General features: G+C 52.4%; 1 protein-coding gene across 5 annotated transcripts in view; it reads right to left on the bottom strand.

Annotated features, from left to right (window-relative positions):
* Window positions 1-142: 142 nt before the first annotated feature.
* The window catches only part of PAX2 (paired box 2), a 79,214-nt gene continuing 58,724 nt past the window's right edge, over window positions 143-20,632 (bottom strand). For 2 of the 5 annotated variants that reach the window (XM_012661663.1, XM_012661665.1), the window contains 4 exons: window positions 19,288-19,414; window positions 4,722-4,823; window positions 2,361-2,447; window positions 1,737-1,858 (listed from right to left, as the gene is read on the bottom strand). In XM_012661663.1, coding sequence (XP_012517117.1) covers window positions 1,737-1,858; window positions 2,361-2,447; window positions 4,722-4,823; window positions 19,288-19,414 — 438 coding nt within the window. Of the gene's footprint in view, window positions 1,878-2,360; window positions 2,448-4,486; window positions 4,570-4,721; window positions 4,824-19,287; window positions 19,415-20,632 lie in introns of all 5 variants that reach the window. The other 3 variants (XM_012661666.1, XM_012661667.1, XM_012661664.1) reach the window with 3 other exon arrangements.

Genomic DNA, 20,632 nt, shown 5'->3' with positions numbered 1-20,632 from the left:
CGCCGCTACCGAGAGAGCAACTACGGGGCGGGGCGGGTGGCCGCGAGGGGGCGAGCCCGGGGGCGGGAGCTGCCACCTCCGATCTAGCCTGCGAGGACAGGGCGGCCGGGGCAGGGCTGGGGAGAGAGGCCGAGGGAGGAGCAGAGACAGACAAGAGAGAGAAGGAGAGAGACAGAGACAGAGGGCGAGAGCAGCAGACAGGGCAGAAATGAAGAGAGGGGAGAGATGCCGGGAGGAAAGAGCGAAAACACGCAATTACAGAGAAATAGCCAACAAAACAGGCGAGAGGAGTCCACAGGACCATGTTCGTCATTTTGCATAGAGATTTCTTTTCTTTCGTAATTTTTTTGTAACATAAAAAATGCCCCCCTCCCCCAGGACGTGCTGTGCTTTAGTGGGAGTGTAGCTGCGTCCCCCCTCCCCCCCAGCGAGCGGCGACTCTCACAGCACAGACAGCGGGGCGTATCTACAGGCAGGGCGGGCGGGCGACCGGGACTCTACAGGGCGGGGCCGGACCGCGAGGAGGGGGAGGGGTTATATACACAGGGGTTCGCCTTCACACGACACACACCGTCTTTCTACAAAGCAGCAGCCTGTGGGGTTTTTGTGTTGTTTTGTTCCCTTTTGCAAAGACCATCATATTAAATAAATGTAGACTTTTGTGGCTCTGTTCAGTTCCTGCCGGAGGAGGAGGCTGGGAGGTGGCGGCGGGGAGTGGGCAGCCTCACACTTCCACCCTGCGGCAGCTCGGATGCCAGCTCAGAAGCGGCTCCCACCATTGGCAGATCGAGAGTCTGTGTCGGGGGAGGGGGCATCAAGTATCTGCTGGGGTGAGACCACTGTCCGCGCCCTGCGGAAACTGGTCCTGCGGCGGCCCGGGAGAGCGTCCGATGGGGCGGCGAGTTAGGGAGAAGAATGCAGGGTGTCGTGGGATGGGCAAGGCCGGGCAGGGGGGAATCTGGGAGGCCAGCAGGTGGAAGAGACGCTGAAGTAGGGGCAAGGCAGGACTGAGAGTCGGATCACGCGCTAGGAGGTGCCTGGGCCCTGGGGAACTAGGCAGTCCAGGTAGAGCAGGGAAGAGCCAGCAGTCCGGCTCGGCCGGTGCGGGCTGCTGGGGCCTGCTTTTTGGTCCCAACCTTGAACCTGATACCCTGAAAGCCCGTTCCTAGAGCCCGACCCCACGCCCCCATTCCACCTTCAGAGGCAGGGCACACCCAGAAGGCGGGGGCGGAATGGCTGGCTCAGGGGGTAGGGCATTTTTCCCAACGGTTCGACAAGGGGCTCTTCCTCCTTCTGCAGAAAGTCATTCTGTTCTTAATTTTCTTTGCCCAGTCCCTCCAGCGAAGCCTTCCGGCGCCCGAGCGTCCAAGACCGGCTGCTCCAGGTCTGGGCCGCGCTGCAGTCCGCGCTGATTGTGTGTCACAGAAACGTATCCCGGGCGCGCGCCTGAGGGCCGGGCCCGAGTCCGCGTAGTGGCTGGCCGGCTCCGGGGCCAGCGCGAGGGAGGCCGGGGCGAGCTGGGCCCGGCCCTCCTCGCCGAGCCGCGCAGTCCAGGCAGGCGGGCGAGGTTGGGGGCGGCGGGCCTGGGCCTGAGGGTCCCGCCTGCGGCTCCACCTGTCCTGTCGGGCCTTCGACGGGGTGATGTGAAGGGTTGCGCGGGTCCTTGGACGGGGATGGGGTTGGGGTGGCGGCCGGGAGGCATCGCGTCGCGTCGGTCCTCCCTCCGGGGTGGGCGGTCAGACAGGGACGATGTGGAGGCCGAAGCTGTCGGCCTGAAGCTTGATGTGGTCCCCGCGGTAACTAGTGGCGGTCATAGGCAGCGGCAGCAGCGGCAGGGGCGGAGCCCCGGGGGGCGGCACTATAATAATAAGGGGAACCTGGAAGTTAACACAGGAGAAGAATGGGCTGGGTGAGAGGACAAACAGGAGAACAAAAAAGGAAAGAAAAGCAAAGCAAAGACCTCCCGGGGCTGGGGTCCGGCGGGATCCGGGCTGGGAGAGCTTGGCTGGGCCGTGAGGCCAGTTGCCCCGAGAAGAACCGCGTTCACGTTGCAGGAGAGGGACCCGATCGGTGACGCCCGGCTGCGCGCCCTCCAGGGGGTCTGAGAGTGAACATGGCGTAAAGCCTCTAGCGAACCGGGAGGGAAAGCAAGGGAGAGAAGAGGAGGGGAGGGAGGCGGGGGCGTCCTCGAGGGGTCCCTGGGCCTCAGTGCTGCACTAACAAGCTTGTTCCCCTGGCCCGGCCGGGCACCCAGAGGTCAGGACGCTGGAGTGGGACCCACGTCCGGAAGCGGCCCGGCGTAGCCGGAGGGCGGGAGGGCGGACGCGCTGAGCCGCCGGCCAGCCAGGTGGCGTACTCACTTAGTAAGGCGGGGTTGCTGAATCTCCAAGCCTCGTTGTAGGCCGTGTACTGGGGGTGGCTGTACGGGTTGCCGGAGAACTCGCTCCCTGCGGGAGGGTGGGGAGTGGGGATCAGACACGCGCACACCGGGGCGGACCCGACGAGCCCCGCCGGCCGATTCTCCAACCAGCTCCGGGCCTGAGGCGCAGGTGTCGCGGGCAGGGTAATGGCCGTGCCGGGCGTGCGGGCCGCGCGGAGGCGGGGCAAGCCCGCCGTCTGCGTGGGGAGAGCGGGGGTGGGGGCGGAGGTGGGAAGCACCGATGCGCCTAACACATCGGCGTGGCGAGACCTGTGGGCTCGTGCCAACCCGGTGCTCCGGCGCTCCGGGCCACCCAGGAAGGGTTTGTCCGGGTGTGCCCATCCCGCTGCGTTGGGGACCAAGAGCCTTTATAGTGGACACTCCGCTTCTAGGAGTAACAGCCCCACGGGGTGGAAGCAGGGGCCTTAGGCTGGCGAAGAAAGGCCCTGGTGACACTGTCCCAGAAAATCCTAAGAGTGGCATCTCGGCGCGGTGCCAACACAAGGGGTGGGGGCTCTGCTGGGAAACAACCCCCTTCCGCCTTTCCCCTCAAGAGGTTCGATATGCGGGCCGCGCGGCAGGGGATGGAGGCGGCGGGAGGCAGGTGGACTGCCCGCTGGTCCGCGAGCGGTGAGCGGAGGGCCCCGTGGGCTGGGAGCCGTCGGAAGCTGCCTCCCTCCCTCCGCGGGAGAAAGGCCAGGCCTCCGGGTTTCCCCCTCGCCCTTTCTCCTGTGTGATGACCCCAGACTGTTTACAGTGATCCCTAACCGCGGGTTAAGTAGAGGAGAAGGGGCCCCTCTCCGAGAGGGAGCTGGGATGGGGGTGGGGGATGCAGCCACTGGAAAGCCTGTTTATTGACGAGGAGGGAAAGCATGCGTGCAGCAGGATAATGAGCTTCTGAGCTCAACTGTGACCAAGAGGAACTGAGCTATCTCCTTCCCCATCGCTAATGAAACAAGTGTAATTTCCTCATCAGCACTAGATTCTGTTTAACGACTCCCCCCTTGCCACCATGAGCTCTCTGCGGCTCCCCTCATCCCCACCTCCCTGCAGACTCCCCACCCCCACCTCCCCACTTCCCACTCCTCCCTCACCCCCACCTCGCTAAGACCTCCTCCAGCCTCCATCTGCTCACTTCTGGGACCTTCCCCCACAACGTCTCCTTGCGACCCCCCCCCCAGGCTTCTACTTCCCCTCCCTACTGGGCAGGAATCCCTTCACCCACACCTGCAACTCCCTTCAGCCCCTATTCCATAACACCCTGCAGCAAACATCATATTTTTTTTTTTTGCCATCACCCCTACCCCAAGGTCTGCTCACCCAGGGTTGTCCCTGAATGTCCCTGGATAGATGGGGCCAATCACCCTCCTCTATCCTCTTCCCTCCTCCTTTCCCCCACCAATGAGAGTCCAACTTCAGGGAAAGGCTACACAGAGGGTGTCCAGAGGGAGTGGGTTGCGGGCTGAGTGAGTCTTAACCCTCTTTAAGACAAGAGTTTTTTGATGATTATGCAAATAGGAACTTCAGCTCTCTTTGGCTTCAAGTCCCCCCCCCAAATCTGGGGTGAAGGGTTGGGGACAGCACGACCTCCAGCTGCAGTCACCAGACCATAAACACAGCCTCTGCCTCTCTGATCCACATAGCCTAAACCCAGCTCCTCTCCGAAAAGGGGTGGGTCAGAGCCCCGGAGGAGCAGTGAGGGCATGGGTTCCTCTGAGATGTAGGGTGTTCTGGCTTGTCTCTCTGAAGCCACAGTCTCTCTGGTTCCTGCCTAGCCTGTCTTCTGTTCCTCTTAGGGACTAGCTGCCTCCTCTCTCTGGGTTGGGGTAGGTTCTCAACACTGGTCTTCCCCTGTGGCTTGGTGTGGACCAGGGTGGCTTTGTCTGAGTGACTGACATGCCCCTGGAAATGGTTCTTGGCTCCAAGTTTCCATGGAAACCAGGGCAGGCTCTTCCAGGCAGTGTCAGCTGGCTGGGGTGGGCTGGGGCACTGAGGGCGGAGCTGAGGCTGAGTGCTCCTCAGGCACAGGCTTGGGTGGGTGGGCGCTGTGGAGGGGCCATGACATACAGTGGGTTGCACACAAGGGGGCACTTCTGTTAGTTTTCTCCCTGGGTTGCTTATGAGGGAGGATGAGGGACCAACTGCAGCCTCTGGGGAGAGAGAGGGACAGAATAGCAGTGGTTTGCAGTGTGGGATGTTGGGTCTCCTCCCACCCCCAGCCTCAGACTACAGACCACTCAGCAGCTCACCCACAATTTAGTTACCCCCGCCTAGATTAGGCAGCTGCAGTATTGTCACCTACCAGGCACCATTCCTGCCAGGGTGGAGGTGGGGTAGCTTCCCTGGCCAGTGGGGGGCACGTGAGGGGGATAACCAGGCAGAGTGGTGCTCGCCATGTCACGACCTGGAAAAACACAAAGGGGAAGGGGTGAGGTCTGGAAGAGAGGGGCCTGCCTCTACTCACACCAGGGTACTCCATGGAAAGAGGAAAGAGCTCTGCAGATGTGTGGGGGGTATGTGTGCAGCTCTGCACCTGAATGAACAGGCCAGTTGTGCCTTTGCATGTGTCTAAGCTTGTTAGCTAAACTCTGTCTGCTATCAGCTGTGTACGCTCCTCTGCGCTGTGTAGCTCTTTGCGTCTCTGTGTGTTCGTGTGTTTGTGTCTGCCTTTGCCTGTGTCTCTTTGCATTCCAAACCCAGATGGGGATGGGAGGAAGATGACCTGGTTTTACTCCTCCTTCTCAGCAAGATACTCAGCTGTGGTCTCTCCAGTAGCCAAATGGACTTCGATCATCTTGTTTGCCTCTCCTCTCCCTAGCACCCCATCTTTCCTTCGGGCTTAGAGGACACCCCACCACCACCCCCATAGGGGCTGATGGGTATTCCTTGTCCTCTCCAAGTGGAGCTGCAGGTGCTGGGCCTGGCAGGTGTGGAGAGCAGGAGACCAGCCAGTGGGCTGTTTTGCTTTTAGTGTTTATGGTATTTACATGATAGAAAACCATCCCTGAAGTGAATCAGGAGCTTTGAGCCAACAGTGTAAGTGGATCAGATCAAGTTCCAATGAGCAAAATCTGCTGCCCCACCAGCTGCTGGACTTGTGTCTCTGGAGGCCTCTGTTAGCTAGAGCCTGGAGGGTGGAAGGCAGGGCTTTCCTTAGCAGTGTCCTGGAATGGAGGCAAAGCGAGTCAATGTGAGGGAGGTACCCCTGGTCCACAGACATGCCTTCTGGAACATAGCTGGCCTCCCTTCCTTGCTTGGCCCCTGCATTGCTACAAAGGGGTCACCACCTCTCTTTGCAATTTAGCATGCTCTGATCTTTAATAACAATAATTTGCTCTCTCCTTTCTCCCATACTCCCTTTCTCCTCTCCTGGGCCTCCTGGGTCCCCTTTATCCTCCAGATGCCCCTCATCCTGCTTACCAGCCAGTACCACTCTACCACTCTAACGCCTCTGTGCAACACTGGGAAGGCAAGGCGTGGCTGGAGGAAGTCTGAACCGTGTATACCTGGCCTGGTTCACTTCTTTTCTTCGGTTGGGCCCTAGTCATCAACCTCCCGATGGCTATTCCAAAGCATCTCTGTCTTTGCCACTCTCCCTTTGAAGATGACCTCACCTTCTACACTCCTGAGATGTATGGGTTTCCTCACTCCTACCGTGACACATCTGAGTGATTCATCCTTCCCTAGGAATACAGAGCTACAGCTTGGGTTTCTGCATGTCCAGCAGCCTGCTGAACATTTTCATTAGCTGTCCCTCTGTCACCTCAAACCTAACCAGTATAAAAAGCAGATTCATCTGCTCCCCAGTCAGTTCTACTGACCCTCTTGAAGACCTTCAGACAAAAAACTTTGGAGTCCTTCTTAACATAGCCTTCTTCCTCCCCCTCTAGATGCAGTGCGTCACCAAGTGTTGTCAGTTCTCCTTACATCTTTACATCTGCTGGGTGTCTACTTCCTCCACTACCTTCACAGCTCAGCTTCTAATCACCTGCCCTTGGTTTGCCACAGCAGTTTTTTGTTTCTTTTCCCTGCCTCCATTCTTCCCCCTCCTATCTGTCCCAAATGTGGCTGCTTGGCTAGTCCTCATGAAACACTGTTTTGATCACACTACTTTCCTTGTAAAAACCATCATCAATTCCCTGTAGCCTACAGTTTGAATCAAAATGCTGCAGCTTTCAAAGCCTCCTAGGTACTCTCCCCACTCAACTTTCTCAGCTCTGATTCTCACCCCCCGCCCCCCGGTTTAATTTGACTGTTTTCACTGGCTTTCATGCTATGAACCCTTGTGCTTTTTGCCATGACCTTTTCTTCTTCCTTACTCATATAGTTTTCCTCTCCTTCCAGCTGAAGCCTTAAAACCTGACCATTCTACCCATCAGGGAAGTTTCTCTCTTGCAAACTTCTGTAGCATCTGTGCTCCATGGTTTACCATGCCATTATATTTCATCATGCATCAGCCTTGTTGTTTCGTAGCGTGGTTGCTTCTCCAAACACATCATAGCAACCTGAGGCAGGGCCCTGCCTTTTGCTTTATCCTGCATAGCTGAGAACATGCGGGATGCACAATAAATACCTGATTAGTCCTTGATCATTCTATTGCACTCACAGCCAATTCCTAATGAGTTATAATTTTTTTCTAATTTTTTCATATATGTTGGACTTCTTTAAAGAGGTAAGGACTGAGACAAAATATAAATGTTTGAATCTGCCTTTTCTTAAAAAGCAGTTTAAACAATAGATTATGAGTTTTTATAGGATGAGAGATTTACAATGAGGGACTCATATATTGTGACAGCTTTATCGTGCAATAGAATGATTTTCCTTTATACCTATCTAGTGTAGCTAATATCTTACATTTCCTAAAACTCAAGAACAGAGTAGAACTGCCAAGCAAGAGATCATTTCTGACTCCTAGAGAGATAGAAGAAAGAATTTGTGTTTGCTTTGTTGTGAGTTTTCTTTTATTGGCTTCTATTGTCAATAAAAGGTATACTCCTTCTGACCATCTCAGCGGAGTGGACCTAAAGTGGACAATGACAGCAATATCTATCAATTTCTAGAGAGATTAACGATATGACACTTACTGGTCAAAAAAAGGGCTAAGACAGAGGAGAGTTAGGGAAGATGTAGAGGTTTTGAAGCTAGACAGATACAGAAACACAATTTCTCCTGCCCTGTAATCTTAAAGTCTACAAAGCAGCCAGGAAAAGGAGAGTACCTCTTCCTTAATAAACAGGAATTTAAATGCATCTGAATTTTGATTTTTCAGCTACATGATTCCCACAGCCTGCCACACATGAATTCTTTGTCATTTAAGGTTTTGTCACAAAATCTCCCTAGCTTTATGAGAAAGAAAGGCTAGATGCCTAGAAAGTGTTTCCAGGGAACCTGGGGGCAGTGCTATTGCAAAGTTTATTTCTGTTGGCTTTATGTCTTGCAAAATGGTAAGGCCACTTCCAGCATATAGAAACTTTTGCATGCTGAAATCGACCCACTGAACTGTTGGTTGAAAGGTACATTTCCAAATTCTGTTTGACAAATGGAAGCTGGGAAGTGCCATGCAGAAATTTTTTAAAATGTGAGAGAAGAGGCCCGTGATGCAGAAAAAGCACGCACACTTCTTGGTGTTCTGCATGTCACTGTGCTCCTACTGCTGCAGGTTCTGTGACCTCAGTATCACCATTAAGAAATGCCCGTTCAGGACCCCTGAGCCAACAAAGGTGCTAGCCACTGCATACAAAGCAGTCTCAATGGCTTCATTAGTACACAGGTGACACCTGAAGAGCAGAAAAAAATTGACCAAACTCTTGCCAGAGCCATATATTCTTCTGGAACACCATTGTCAATAATGGAAAACACATACTGCAGGAAGTTTTCAAATTACTAAGACTGTCATACCATTTGCCCAGCAGCATTCTGTGAGCAAGCCTCTTTAGTGAAAGAATATGAATGGGTAATAGGATCTGTGCGAGGAAGACTCAACAAAGCACTGGGCTTTGCAGCACTACGGGTGGGTGGGCAAACGGCAGTGCAGACGGACTCTAAAACTGTAAGGCAGCACAGCCACCTCCTTTATACAGATAGGCAAAAGCACAGAAAAAGGAGGAATCACGGCGGACTACAACAGTTATAAAATAGGAAAGCAGTAAAGTATTTGCTTTGCTCACTGATAATGCCAGTAACATAAAAACAGCATCAGGAATCGCAAATGGATACAAACCCACGTATTCTTACAAGAGGATGCGAATTCATGTTGGATACTTGCTTTCTAAGGTTACAAAGATTGTTTTTTTCCTCCTAGAAACAGGGTCTCACTCTGTTGCCCAGGCTGAGTGTAGTGGTGTTATCATAGCTCACTTTAACCTCCAACTCTTGGGCTCAAGTGATCCTTTGGCTTCAGCCTCCCAAGTAGCTAGCATGACAGGCCCGTGCCACCATGCCCTGCTAATTTTAAAAATTTTTTGTAGAGATGGGATCTCACTATATTACCCAGGCTGGTCTTGAAATCCTGTCCTCAAGCAATCCTCCTGCCTCAGCCTCCCAAAATACTGGGATTACAGGCGTGAGCTGCCATATCCGGCCTAGGTTACAAAGTTTTTAAGGATGGAAGAACCTTCCGGATGATCAGTCTAACTTCCTTGTTTTAAAGATGAAGAAATGAAGGCACAGAAGGGCATAATGACAGCTAGTAAATGACAGAGCCAAAGTTTGAAGCCATATCTATGCCACACTGCCTCTTAATGATAATACGAGGTCAGATACTCCCCAAAAGAGCCAAAGAAAAGGAAAAGAAGTCATCCAACAAAATCTATCATCATGCTGCCATTAAGATTAGGCAAGGAAAAAGGGGCAGAGAGAATAAAACACTGACACCAAAAGTCTGTAGTAAAACTCCATGGGGTGAAGCATTGCTCTCCTTTGAGAGTTTTCTAAAAAACAAAGGCTTTTCAAGAAACAGTAGTAGTGGAGAATCTTAAAGTGCTCAGAAGTGTTAGAAGCACTGTACTTGATGAGGATGGCTTCTCAGTTCAACTGCAGAAGTCCCTGAAGATTCTAAAGCCAATTTCTACAGCAGTCACTACATCTGAATCAGACAGTGCAATTTTGTCAGACATTCCTTACCAAATGGGCCAGATCAAATCAACTGTTTTGGAGAATCTAAGTGCAGCTCCTCTTAACAAGTACAGAAAAGCAAAGTAAAAGACTTTATTAAGAAACTGAAAAATTTTAGTCATCAGATAATTTGTGCTACTTTAATTGTCAGGTCTAAGATTCAAGGGCAGAGTTGTGTTTCTTTCTACTTGTACCTGGACTAGCTAGCATTCATTGAGCACCTACTATACTCTGGGCACCGTCCTTCATATTTTATATGTATTATCTCATTTAATCCCCATACCACCCCCATGATATTGACATGGTTTTAATTCCCATTCCGAAGATGAGAAACTGAAACTCAGAGGGGCTAAGTATTATGTCCAAGATTTCACAGCTGGATGGCAGGCCCTGGACTACAGAACCAGCAGTTCACCTGGGAATTGATTACACAGTGATATTCTTCAATATTGTAGACCCAGAAAATAGATAACATATTTGGTCCAGAAAAGCAACCTAAGATCATGCTAAGCTAACCTTTCCTCCAACAGAACATCTTGTCACTTCTGGTTTCTTGTGTGTTTCAGTTTCTTCCATTTTGCATAGTGAGGATTTTAAATTGGGATTAACTGATCCCGTAGAGCCCCACAGATGCACTTCAGGGGTTCCATATAAAGCTGCTCATTAAATGTTATAGGTATTATATGTGTGTATCTTTCTGGGTAGATGGTACATGGCTTTTATCATATTCTTAAAAATATTCATGGATTCAAAGATTAATAAGCACTTTATAAAAAACCAAAAGAACCTCTGTTCTTCGTCATAAGACACTGATTTATTTGCAACTACTTGAATTGTACCAAGAAACAAGATCATATAAAGAACGGCAAAATAACATGTGCAGTAGCAGGGAGGCTTATCTCAAGTCAAGGAAAATGTCAGCATTCAGAAGATCAAAGAAATAAAAAGGAAGCCACCAAAGAAGCAGAAACTGCTGCTAGTGATGGCTCAGACAAGACTTATTAGACGTAGATTTATACAGCGAAAGTTATCTTCAATGAGTTCAGAGATGCTTTTCCTCAGCATCTTTCTCTGAAAATGAGTACTTTTGCTACCCAGTTGACACCACGGAGGACCCTAAGGCCAGAAAACATAACTCTTGTTTTACTATCCTCTCCTCAAGTTTTGTCTGCTTCTCATAAGGTGGTGGAAATGGAGACATTAGATTTCTTCAAGGTTGGCAGTCTGTGCCTGCATCTGACACACGCATTTATAATGCTTACAAGCACACACAGTTACAAAATTCGTAATTACTGCCCGAGTCTACTGTTCCTTTACATTACTATACCAGTTAGGATCACTTTATGACCCATCCTAGTTATACATAATACGCTAAAGTAACAAACTTTAAATCTGTCCAAGATGTTTTAAAAGGAGAGGAAAAGAGTTTTCTACATATTTCATTTTGTTTCTTATTTCCCAGGTTTCTAAATCCTCCCGGGGCTTTGTCCTCTGGGGGCCGGGGGACTGTGTGAGGGCCCCCAGCCCCAGGCACTGTCTTGGCCCCACACTCAACTGGCGGCTTGCCTGCGCCGGGTTCCAGCAGAGGGGGCTGTGCCCACAGCTCAGGGCAGCAGCTCCTGCAGCCGGTCTGGGCTTCCACTGACAGCTGGACTTTGGTCCCTGGCGTGTCCTAGGGGCTCAGTGAGCTCTGCACCTTGACAGCTAACCAGCTGGACACAACCAGTCATGCCGTTGCCACCCCTTCTCCTCCCAGCACACTGCCCTCATCTGGGCTGTGTAGCCTGCTGGCACCGGCCTCACACGAGGTGGTTTCCTTCCGCCTCAGCTGGTCCCTAAATGGAGCCGCCGCATCAGAATCCTGGGATCAGACTAGCGAGTGTTGGGGAGAATCACATTTTCAAAGGGCTATCTTCTAGTCCCACTGCCTCATCTTACAGAGGAGGGAACTGAGGCTCAGGGAGAGGGGAGATGTCTCCAGCCCTCTCCTCAGTTCACTTCCCCATGCTGCCTTCTCTGGCTCCATTCGAGAACTGCAAATGAAGACTGGAGCTGGGCAGGTGCTGGCACTCGGGAGGCTGGGCCCTGGCTCACGGATGGGCTCAGAGCAGGGGAGACCCTCGTGCTGGGTGGGCAGAGGTTAAGCCTGTTTGCACAGTCTCCTGATACTCCAGGTCTCCCAGTTCCTCTCCGGCTTTATTTTGTTCTCTGAGAGCACTGAATTGTCAGCTCTAATCCTTCCGAAAGCGCGGTGTTTTTCAGGCGCTCTGTGTAAGTGAAACCCTAATCCCAAGGAAAACGGCCACTTAAGCCGCTGGAGCATTAGGCTGCTCTCGGAGCCAGAGCCGCGGGATTTCCTCCCTGCCTGCCCGCCAGCCCAGCCGCCACTGCCACTGGGAGGAGAGGGGAGGATTCGGGCTGAAGGCAGGCAAAGCCCTCTCAGAAGTGACAATAGTGGCAGAGCTTGCCTCCCAAAGCTCAGGGTTAAAAAAGCACTGGCTTGTTTGTCCTGAGGCTATAGCTAACAGTGGAGGAAGAAAGGCTTCTGATCACCCTGGGGAAGGAGGGGGGGTCTTCCTGTCACCTTAGGAGTGGCTGGCCCTCTGGGGGAAACAGGTTTCAGGTCTTGCCTGGGTGGCTTTGAGGCCACCAGGATATTTCAGAGCCCTTGGTCCCAATACAAACCTGTATCATTCATTGGGACACCACTATTAGGATTTCTGGTCATTCAGAAAAGGTGGGGTTGACTGATTCACTTAGCTGATCTTTTGTTCTTAGAAAGTGCCAAATAATGGACTAAACAAGCTTAGTGCTAGGGGATCCCCTTTTGGAGAACTCCCCTTTGGGACACCCCAAGGATCTCTAAACAACATCTACAGCAGCTGAAAGTTTCCCTAGGTTACCAGCTAATCATGAAAACAGTGTCCCAGTATTCTTAATTAGGCACCCTTTGTTAGCCTGAGTTGGCTACTACGTGTACTTGATATAAAGATCATCGATTTCTTAAAAATATTTTTATTCAAGTTCAGACTGGCCTCTCTCTCTGATCTCTACATGCATTAGTGAGACCATACTGTGGGGGAACAAGCACAGTCCATTTGGCATGTTCAGCCTTTTGGGCCTCACAGATGGAGAGAAGAGGTGAAGGAGAGGAGGTGAGAAGAAAGGCCCATGGTAATGGGTCAAATTTGACCACAGACCTACATCTTTGCTAAGATGCCCCAAAACCCTCCCCACGACACTCCTCCTCTCTGCAGCCCATTCCTGGCCTATGTGCTTCTGCCGTGGCACCCTCCTGGGGAGGGCAGGCCAGCATCACCGGGTGGCTGGTAGGCACAGACGTGGACATGGGCTTGGAGCTGGAGGTTGCATGGCACAGCTTTTATGCTGCTCAGATTTGGCTTGACTCTCTGATCCCTAGAGTGGATTAGTGCCTCTTCTTTTTCACATCCTTTACCTCCAGAAGTGGATTGGTTAAAGGAGGAAGGGAAGGAGCCCTGATCCGACGACTCCTAGGCTGCAGGCCCAGGGCAGCCGCATATCTGTCAATGTCTCATTGCTATGGAAATGCCCTGGTAATTAAATCAGAGCTGAGGTTGGGGCAGGAGGTCCTTGGGGATGTGGCTAGAGGCCTCAGGGGTATGGGGAGGAGGCTTATTCTTTTCTTTGGGCCTCCTCAGTCTCAATGAAGGGTCTAGGACCTATGGGTGCTGAGGGGGAGCCCTCTGGCTTGGTTTGGCCTCCACAGTAAAGGGCTCTCTGACTTCCACATGTCTGAAGTTGCCCTAGCCCTCTCCTTTCAAGGTTGGAGAGGAACTCTGATGTCTGTGCCCTAAATTCCTCTAGCTAATCAGGGGCTTTGAGCTGACAGACAGGACTAGGAGACTCCCAGCCTCCTTCAGAAATATTTCTCGGCCTTTATTGCCCTCTCCTCCCCCAGAGGGGCTGGCCAAGGGCTAAGCTGTTTGTTTTATGGAGGGAAATGCAGTTGCATTGGAAGGGGGTTGTTAACTACAGGAAAGAAGCAGTTCCTGGAGGTCCTCAGGACTCTCTGAGTAGTAGGAGGAGGTTTCCCAGGGTCCACACCTCTATCTGCTAAAAGTCCACTTGGCAGACCATCTTACATGTGGGCAATGATCTGAGCTTCTAAGAGTTGGCGGTCCTGTCTCGGAAGCTACACCCATGCTGCTCTTACTGGTCCCCAGGACCCTGGGGCCAGCCCCTGCTTTCTAGCTGTGAACTTTGCCTCAATGGCCTCTCCCACCTCCATTCAAATAGGCCAGCTTTGCAGAGACCAGTGTCTTCTGTTCCCTCTCCCCGTCTTGCACACTTCCCTCTGCCCGGATCTTAGTTACAGCTTCCTTCTGAGCTGACGTCTCCAGGCATTGGGAGAAGTTTCTCCCAAGCTCTGGAATAGAACCACCTTCTCCCTGCTAGGGTGGGGAAGCTAATGAGGCTTCCCCCCTACCCCCCACTTACTAGGGAGGAAAGTACTGTCCTTGTCCCTAGCTCTCTAATGTTCAGACATTTTCACAAAGAACAGGTAAGATTCTCTGTTGAAACCCGCAGTCTGGGAGCCTGGATAAGCTGGGAACAGACTCCACTCCCAGAGCTGCCTGAGGCTCCGCTCTTTCCTTGCCTCCTAGACCCCAGGCAATAAGCCATCGTGTGATCTCCATTCTTTGCCCTTTGCTGTCCCCATTACTGACAATTTGTTGAGCACTGGTGGGGCAGGGGACTTGGGGATCCGGGTCTGTGATGAAGACACGACTGAAATTTCTCTTTGATCTTTTTTGGAATATTAAACATGCTTAGTTTATAGTGCTTTTGGATTATTTTATTATCTCCAGTTCTCAGGGGGTGTTAATTGTCCTATTGCTTCTGCTAACTCTCCCTCGTGAGAGTTTGTATTCACATGAGTTGTGTGATTTTTTGTAGTGAGCTCATCTTTAGTGGTGGAGTTTTTTCCTGTGGGAGTCCCAAGTGCTCTAGATTGTAGAATGTCTCCACAAGAAGGTCTGCCTTCATTCCTGCTGGGGTTTCTGAGTTGGTTACTATCCTGGACAAATTTTTTTTTTTTTTTTGAGATAGAGTCTCACTCTGTTGCCTGGGCTAGAGTGCTGTGGCGTCAGCCTAGCTCGCAGCAACCTCCAACTCCTGAGCTCAGCAATCCTTCTGCCTCAGCCTCCCGAGTAGCTGGGACTACAGGCATGCGCCACCACGCCCGGCTAATTTTTTCTATATATTTTTAGTTGTCTGATTAATTTCTTTCTATTTTTAGTAGAGATGGGGTCTTGCTCTTGCTCAGGCTGGTCTCGAACTCCTGAGCTCAAACAATCCACCCTCCTCGGCCTCCCAGAGTGCTAGGATTACAGGCGTGAGCCACCGCGCCCGGCCCTGGACAAATTTTTATGTAAGTTCTTGGCTTGGGGTTCCTGCAACATATTCATAGTATAAATCTGGACTCTGATCCAGGGTCAGGCCTGGGGTCTCCATTTCTCATGGTGACATTTCTTCCCCCTCTTGTTTCCCTGGGCTGTTGGAATGAGTTCGTGTGTTTCCTTTTCATGGACAGAGCTGTCCTTATTCTGTTCCTGGCCTTATGCAGGGTAATACTCAGATCTAGCTTCCTGATTGTCCTGGACCCAAAGTCATGTCTCCTGACTGGTGTGTTACAACCCCAACGTCTCCCACTTAGGCTCTACCCCCAGTGTGATGCCAGCAGTCACTCACACACCGCCCTGGCTCTGAGTTTCCCTCTATTTCTGGCACCACAGAGTGACATGTGGCTGTGTATTAACACTTTTTGTTATATTTTATCTATGTTTTGGTAAGCCTGGTTCCTAGACATCACTCTTGCTCCTCCATCACCTCTCTGCGACTAAAATGAGGTGGCGAGAACTGCACTTGCGCAGGGCTCTCCCAGTCCTTGGCAGCGATGCCCACTAGAGGCCAGTGAAGCCCACTGGGTGCAGCAGCTCTGGGGACTGGCACGTTCCCCAGCTTCTAGAGTGGGCAGCGTGGAGCTGCACAATCACTGACTTCCTCCTCCACCACCGCTTCCATCTGGGCTCCAGGGTGGGGAGCCTGCTCTCTCCTTTAGGGTGGACTGCCACTGGGTCAAGGGGCTCTCTACTGCTCAGAACATCTTCATCTCCTAAACTAGTTCTCATCTTCACCCCCCAGATCAGCAGCACCTCCAGTGTCTGTGCATGCTCCTCTGTCCCTGCAGCCCCAGCCAGGCACAAGGAGGGAAGGGTCGAGGTGAGGAGCCGTGGGGAAGTGGGGCTACCTTTTCTACCCGTGATGGGAGACTTGAAGGAATGAGGCTCCAGCATGCAGTTGGGGCCAGAGTCCTCACTGTAAGTGCCCTGACCTGGCAGGCCCGGGGATGACTAAGAGGTTGATGGTGGCCCCCTGTGGATCCTTCGGAGGGGTAAGAAGGTGATGGGAAGTACCAGCCACAGCCAGCCAGGCCAAGGAAGCCTGGGTCCAGAGTGCCCCTGACCCATTCTCTCATGTAGCTGGTCCCTTTTTCTTTATCACTTAGCAGAGACTCGGCTCCGTTCCAGACCAGCAGCCTAGAGCCGTGGACTGGAGAGAAGAGATGCCGCTGAGCTAGAGCAGCCCAGTGGCGGAAGGGAAAGTGGGTGATAAATTTAAATAACCAGCTTGACTTGGCAGCTTGCTGAGTTGTGATGCAGTGAAATTAAAATCTCGGCAGAACTTACAAACACCACCCAGGAAAATCAGTCTCTCTCCTTGGTTCCATGATGGAAGGTGGGGAGGGGAGGCTACGGGGCTGAGCCCTAGCCCCTGGCAGCCACCCTAGCTTGCAATGTGATTAGCTGTGTCCTGGCCCACTGGGCCCCACTCTCCCCTCCACACAATAGTCCAGGCTCCTCTCTCCTCTCAGTCCTGACCTTGTGGAACAGCTACATCAAGTGGCTGGTGAAGTTTGAAATCAGCCTCCAGTGCCAGGAGGTGGCAGGAATATCAATAAGGTCTGGCTTTTCGGGTTGGGCTAGGGCACTCCTGGGCCAGTTTCCTTAGCACTCATCCCTAAGGGTTGCAGCCTCAGCTGCCTGTCCTGGAGAAGGAGATGAGAGGGATACCTGAGATGTGGGAATGAAGAGGGCTCTTTGAGCACCTTGGCACTCCCAAGCCAGGCTGTGGGCACAGGATCACCTCCCTGCTCCCTCTGTTTTTTTGCAAGCATCTGCCCGGAATCATCTGCCTACCTGAAAGAGCCTCCCTTTTTCTTCTTTCACCAAAGTCCTTAATGTTCTCCAACAAAATAAGCTTTTTAAGACTCTTTGAGGGGAATTTCTACAAACACGCCAAGAGCCTCTCCCATACCCAAGCCCTGCTTGGAGCCCAGTTCTCACAGATGCCAACATCTTTCTAGAAGTCACTCACCCAAAGTTCACCTCTCCTGTGTCTGTTCTCCTTGCATCACTGCTCTCTGCTGCCCACAAAGTCCTGGCCCGAAGGCTAACATGCTGGACCCACTCCTGAGATGGCCCATGAAGTCTCTGGGCAATGCCCCACTGCTCACCTTGACAGTACCTCCAGCAAATTCTGTTTGTCCCCATAATTAACACATCATGAATCATTCATCTTTAATAGATTATGCAAATTAGGAGGACATAAAATCAACAAAGATCAATAACTGCAGCAGTTTAATTGCCAGCAAAAACATTTTAAGAATGAGGATAATCTGCAGCCCTTTCTCGAATAATGGCACTATTAATCCAACCACTGGCTCTTGGCCTGAGTGTGGAAAAATCATTCCCTACCCCAACTCCCACCTCCCCTCGCCCACCCTCCACACACTTCTCTGTTTTTGGTAATTTCCAGTTTCTGAGCGAGTTTCCCCGTCATTACCACTGGTGAACAGCTCCGAATGTTAATGGTTCTGCTTTTGTTACTCCTCGCTTGATTGAAATGTCGCATACAGATTGAGATGTTAGTGCTAACTTGCCACCTGGGAATGTCAAGCTGGGTCTGAAATGAACTTTTCTCACACTTGGATCCAGATGGATCAGCCGGAGATGTTCCCAGGCTGAGCTGGGACCGTTCCAGGGCCATGGGGGGGAAGAGGGTGGGGGCTGCTCAAGGTGGAGACACTTTTCTGCACCGGCCCCTGTGGCTCCTGCAGCAGGAGCCCCACCCTGAAGATCCATATCTCCACCCTCAAAGTCCCCCGCTTCTGGACTGTGGCCCCGAGCCCAGGGAAGCACAGCTGGAGTTAGAGAAGTCTCCTGGGTTTTTTTGCCAGTTGCCTGCGGCAGCCACCTTTGGGAAGTGACCACTGTACCTACCAGGAGATCAGGAGAAAAGTAGCCTGGCCTGGGCCATCTCTTTGCCTCGGGTCAGAACACCCAGCAGGTCAGAGAACTTCCGAGTTGGGCTAAGGAGGGCTCGTGCTGAGGACCCTCACCCAGCAAACCCAGCTAAGGTTGTCACTCTTAGAAGCCCAGTCCAGCTCTCTAACACTTCCAGAACTCAGCCTCTGACTTCCTAGGCAAAGAACTCCCCTCCATCTAGGCTGGAAACAGTTGTACCAGGACACCCCCTTAAGGAGAGGCTGGGAAAGTTAACAGTAGTGCTCTCCCAAGCCCCCAGGTGGAGGCTGGGTGGCCACTCACAGCCCAGTTCAGGCTCAAGTGCAGCCAAACTCTCAGATCAGCTCCCAGTCAGAACCGAGGCCCTGTCCCACAGCAGGGACTGTGCCTGCTCCCTGTCTTTGCCACTGGCGGTGAGGCTGGCTGCCTGCAGCCCCGCTGCCAGGTCCCCAGGCCGCCTCCGCTTGCCTGGCTCGGCAGGTAACGCCTCAGTGTCTCCCAATTCCCACTGAGACCCTTCTCAATCATCCTGTCTCCCAAGGAACAAACGGCACATTGGCTTTAGTGTCTCCAGAATAATTAGGTGAATTTTAATAACACTTCAATGTGTGTCTCTCCCACTTGGGCACTCTCCTGGCCTGGAAACCCTTCTGCAGTGCCAGGTGCCTTCCGCAGCCTGCAGCTCTGCAGCCTGGAGCTTCATCCACTGGCCTTTCCCTGGACCCCACCTGGCCTTCTATGCAAACTACCTCTGCTGCTGCTAATCCTCAGGGCTCCTGGCCATGGTGTCCCCTCCCCTTGCATTTGACCGTGGATCAGGCCTGACCCTACCTGGCTTTGCAATCAAGACTTGGTCTTAGTAACTTGTCTGGGAAGCAAGAGAAAGACTAGAATATTTGCATTCATCTGTAGCCCCAGAGAGCTGGGCGCCATGCCCTCAGCCCAAAGCCACAGCCTCTCATGCTGCCTGGATTGAAAGGGCCGCAGGTCCTCCCAGAGCCTTGGAGACACAGGCGTGTGGAGGCCGGATACTGGGCACCCATGCTCCACTCTCACCAGCCTGGCCTATTTGCCCTCTGCATTCTTCTGCACGGGTCCTAACAAGGGGCTCAGGATTCTGGGCACCTTGGGGGAGGCAAAAAAAAGGCAAAGCCTAGGCAGAAAGAATCCCAACAGCCCTTCTAGCTTCAGCCTTTCCAGGCTGGAGCCCACAGATGCCCTGACCACAGTTTTTTCTCCCCATATCTGCACACATCTGTTCCGGAAGCACCCTGGTTTTGGAGGCTCACTCTCTATGCAGATATTGTGGCGGGGGGCCCTCTTGTCACACTGGGCCCCAGATGGCATGGGCCAAGGCACCCTCCCCCACAGAAAGCAGAGCCCCTACCCTCCTAGAAGCCCCCTTACCGGTCACAACGGGGTATGTCTGCGTGCCTGACACGTTGCTGCCCAGCTCGGGGTTGGTGGATGCAGATAGACTTGACTTGACTTCATCAAGCCCAGGGGTCAGAGCTGGGAGGGAGTACTCGTTCCCCTGGGAGGAGAGAGAAAAGCGACAGCTCTCTATTGATGTGCACACACAGAGAAAGGGCTCGGTGTGCAGATGGGGAGGAGGAACAGGGGAGCCCTCCCAGATGGGGTAGAAGGAGATGGTGGGGCAGAGGGAGGGAGAGCTGGTGGGGTGGGCTTGGTGTATGATGGAGAGTTTTGTGCAGGTGGGGGTCGGCCTGACTTGCTGAAACTGGAGGTGCAGCCTATGTATTTTGGGTGGTTATCCCAGCACCCTTCACATTCCTGTGGCATCTCCTGCCTAAGAATCCTTGAGGGCAGATGTAGCAGTGGGGATCCCCTTGCTGAGAGGCACGGGGTATTAAGGTCCCCCTGGGGTAGGGAGCCTTGGGGAGGAGGAGCAAATCATCACATGATGGCAGAGGCAGTAGCTGTGAGAAGGGCCTAGTGGGACCTCCAGCCTGGCACTGCTGGGCTGACTGATCGGGTGCGGGTGCCCCTTTTTTTAAAAACAAACAAAGACAGCCCCACAGGCCCCTCGCTCTCTGCCTGTGCACTGGGGTATGAAATTGGGGAGGGGGAGAGTCCACATGGCTAACAGAAGGGTGGGAGGGGGCCAGTCATTGACTCTGAAAGGGTGTCCTGCCCGAAACACTCGGGTAATTGCCTTTTTATTGCAGCCACCGCCAAGCCAGACCCCAGAGCTGGGCAGACCAGGAGCTTGCACAAAGCAGGAAAAGTTGCTCTGATTAATATTACGTTAAATTAAAACTGATTTTCTGCTCTTTCGGGTCTGTTTTTTTCCCTTCCGCTTCCTGGCCCCCCCAGAGGGCCCCCTCCCCTCCCTGGCTGGACGGGATTGCCTCGTCATTTCCAATTCCTTCTCGTATTGATCTTCCTGTAGAAATCAGTTTTGTAATTAGCTGCAAATTAGGCCTTCTACTGGGGGTGAAGCTGCCCCCTGATTTATCACCAGAGTAATTCGCTGTGATCGGAGAGAAATTAAAATGAACTCAATTAGGCTTCGGATTTGCTTTATGGGCCCTGCTCTGAGTTTCAGGGGGAAAAATGACTGTGCTGGTGTTTAATAGTCTAATGAAAGTAAATAAAGGTTATTCATTGTAATACAGCCGGGGACTCGGGGAGGGTGCACCGAGCCGCCCGCCTCGGCCGGCTCCTCCTTTGTTGGTTTATGGCTCAGGGCACCTTAAAAAGACTTTTGATTTTTGTTTTATGAAGACAA

The sequence above is a fragment of the Propithecus coquereli genome, unplaced genomic scaffold, assembly GCF_000956105.1.
Source record: "Propithecus coquereli isolate 6110/MARCELLA unplaced genomic scaffold, Pcoq_1.0 Scaffold73, whole genome shotgun sequence".
Lineage (NCBI taxonomy): Eukaryota > Metazoa > Chordata > Mammalia > Primates > Indriidae > Propithecus > Propithecus coquereli.
The sequence above is the reverse complement of the archived record's forward strand: the minus strand, read 5'-3'. Positions and strand labels throughout refer to the sequence as shown.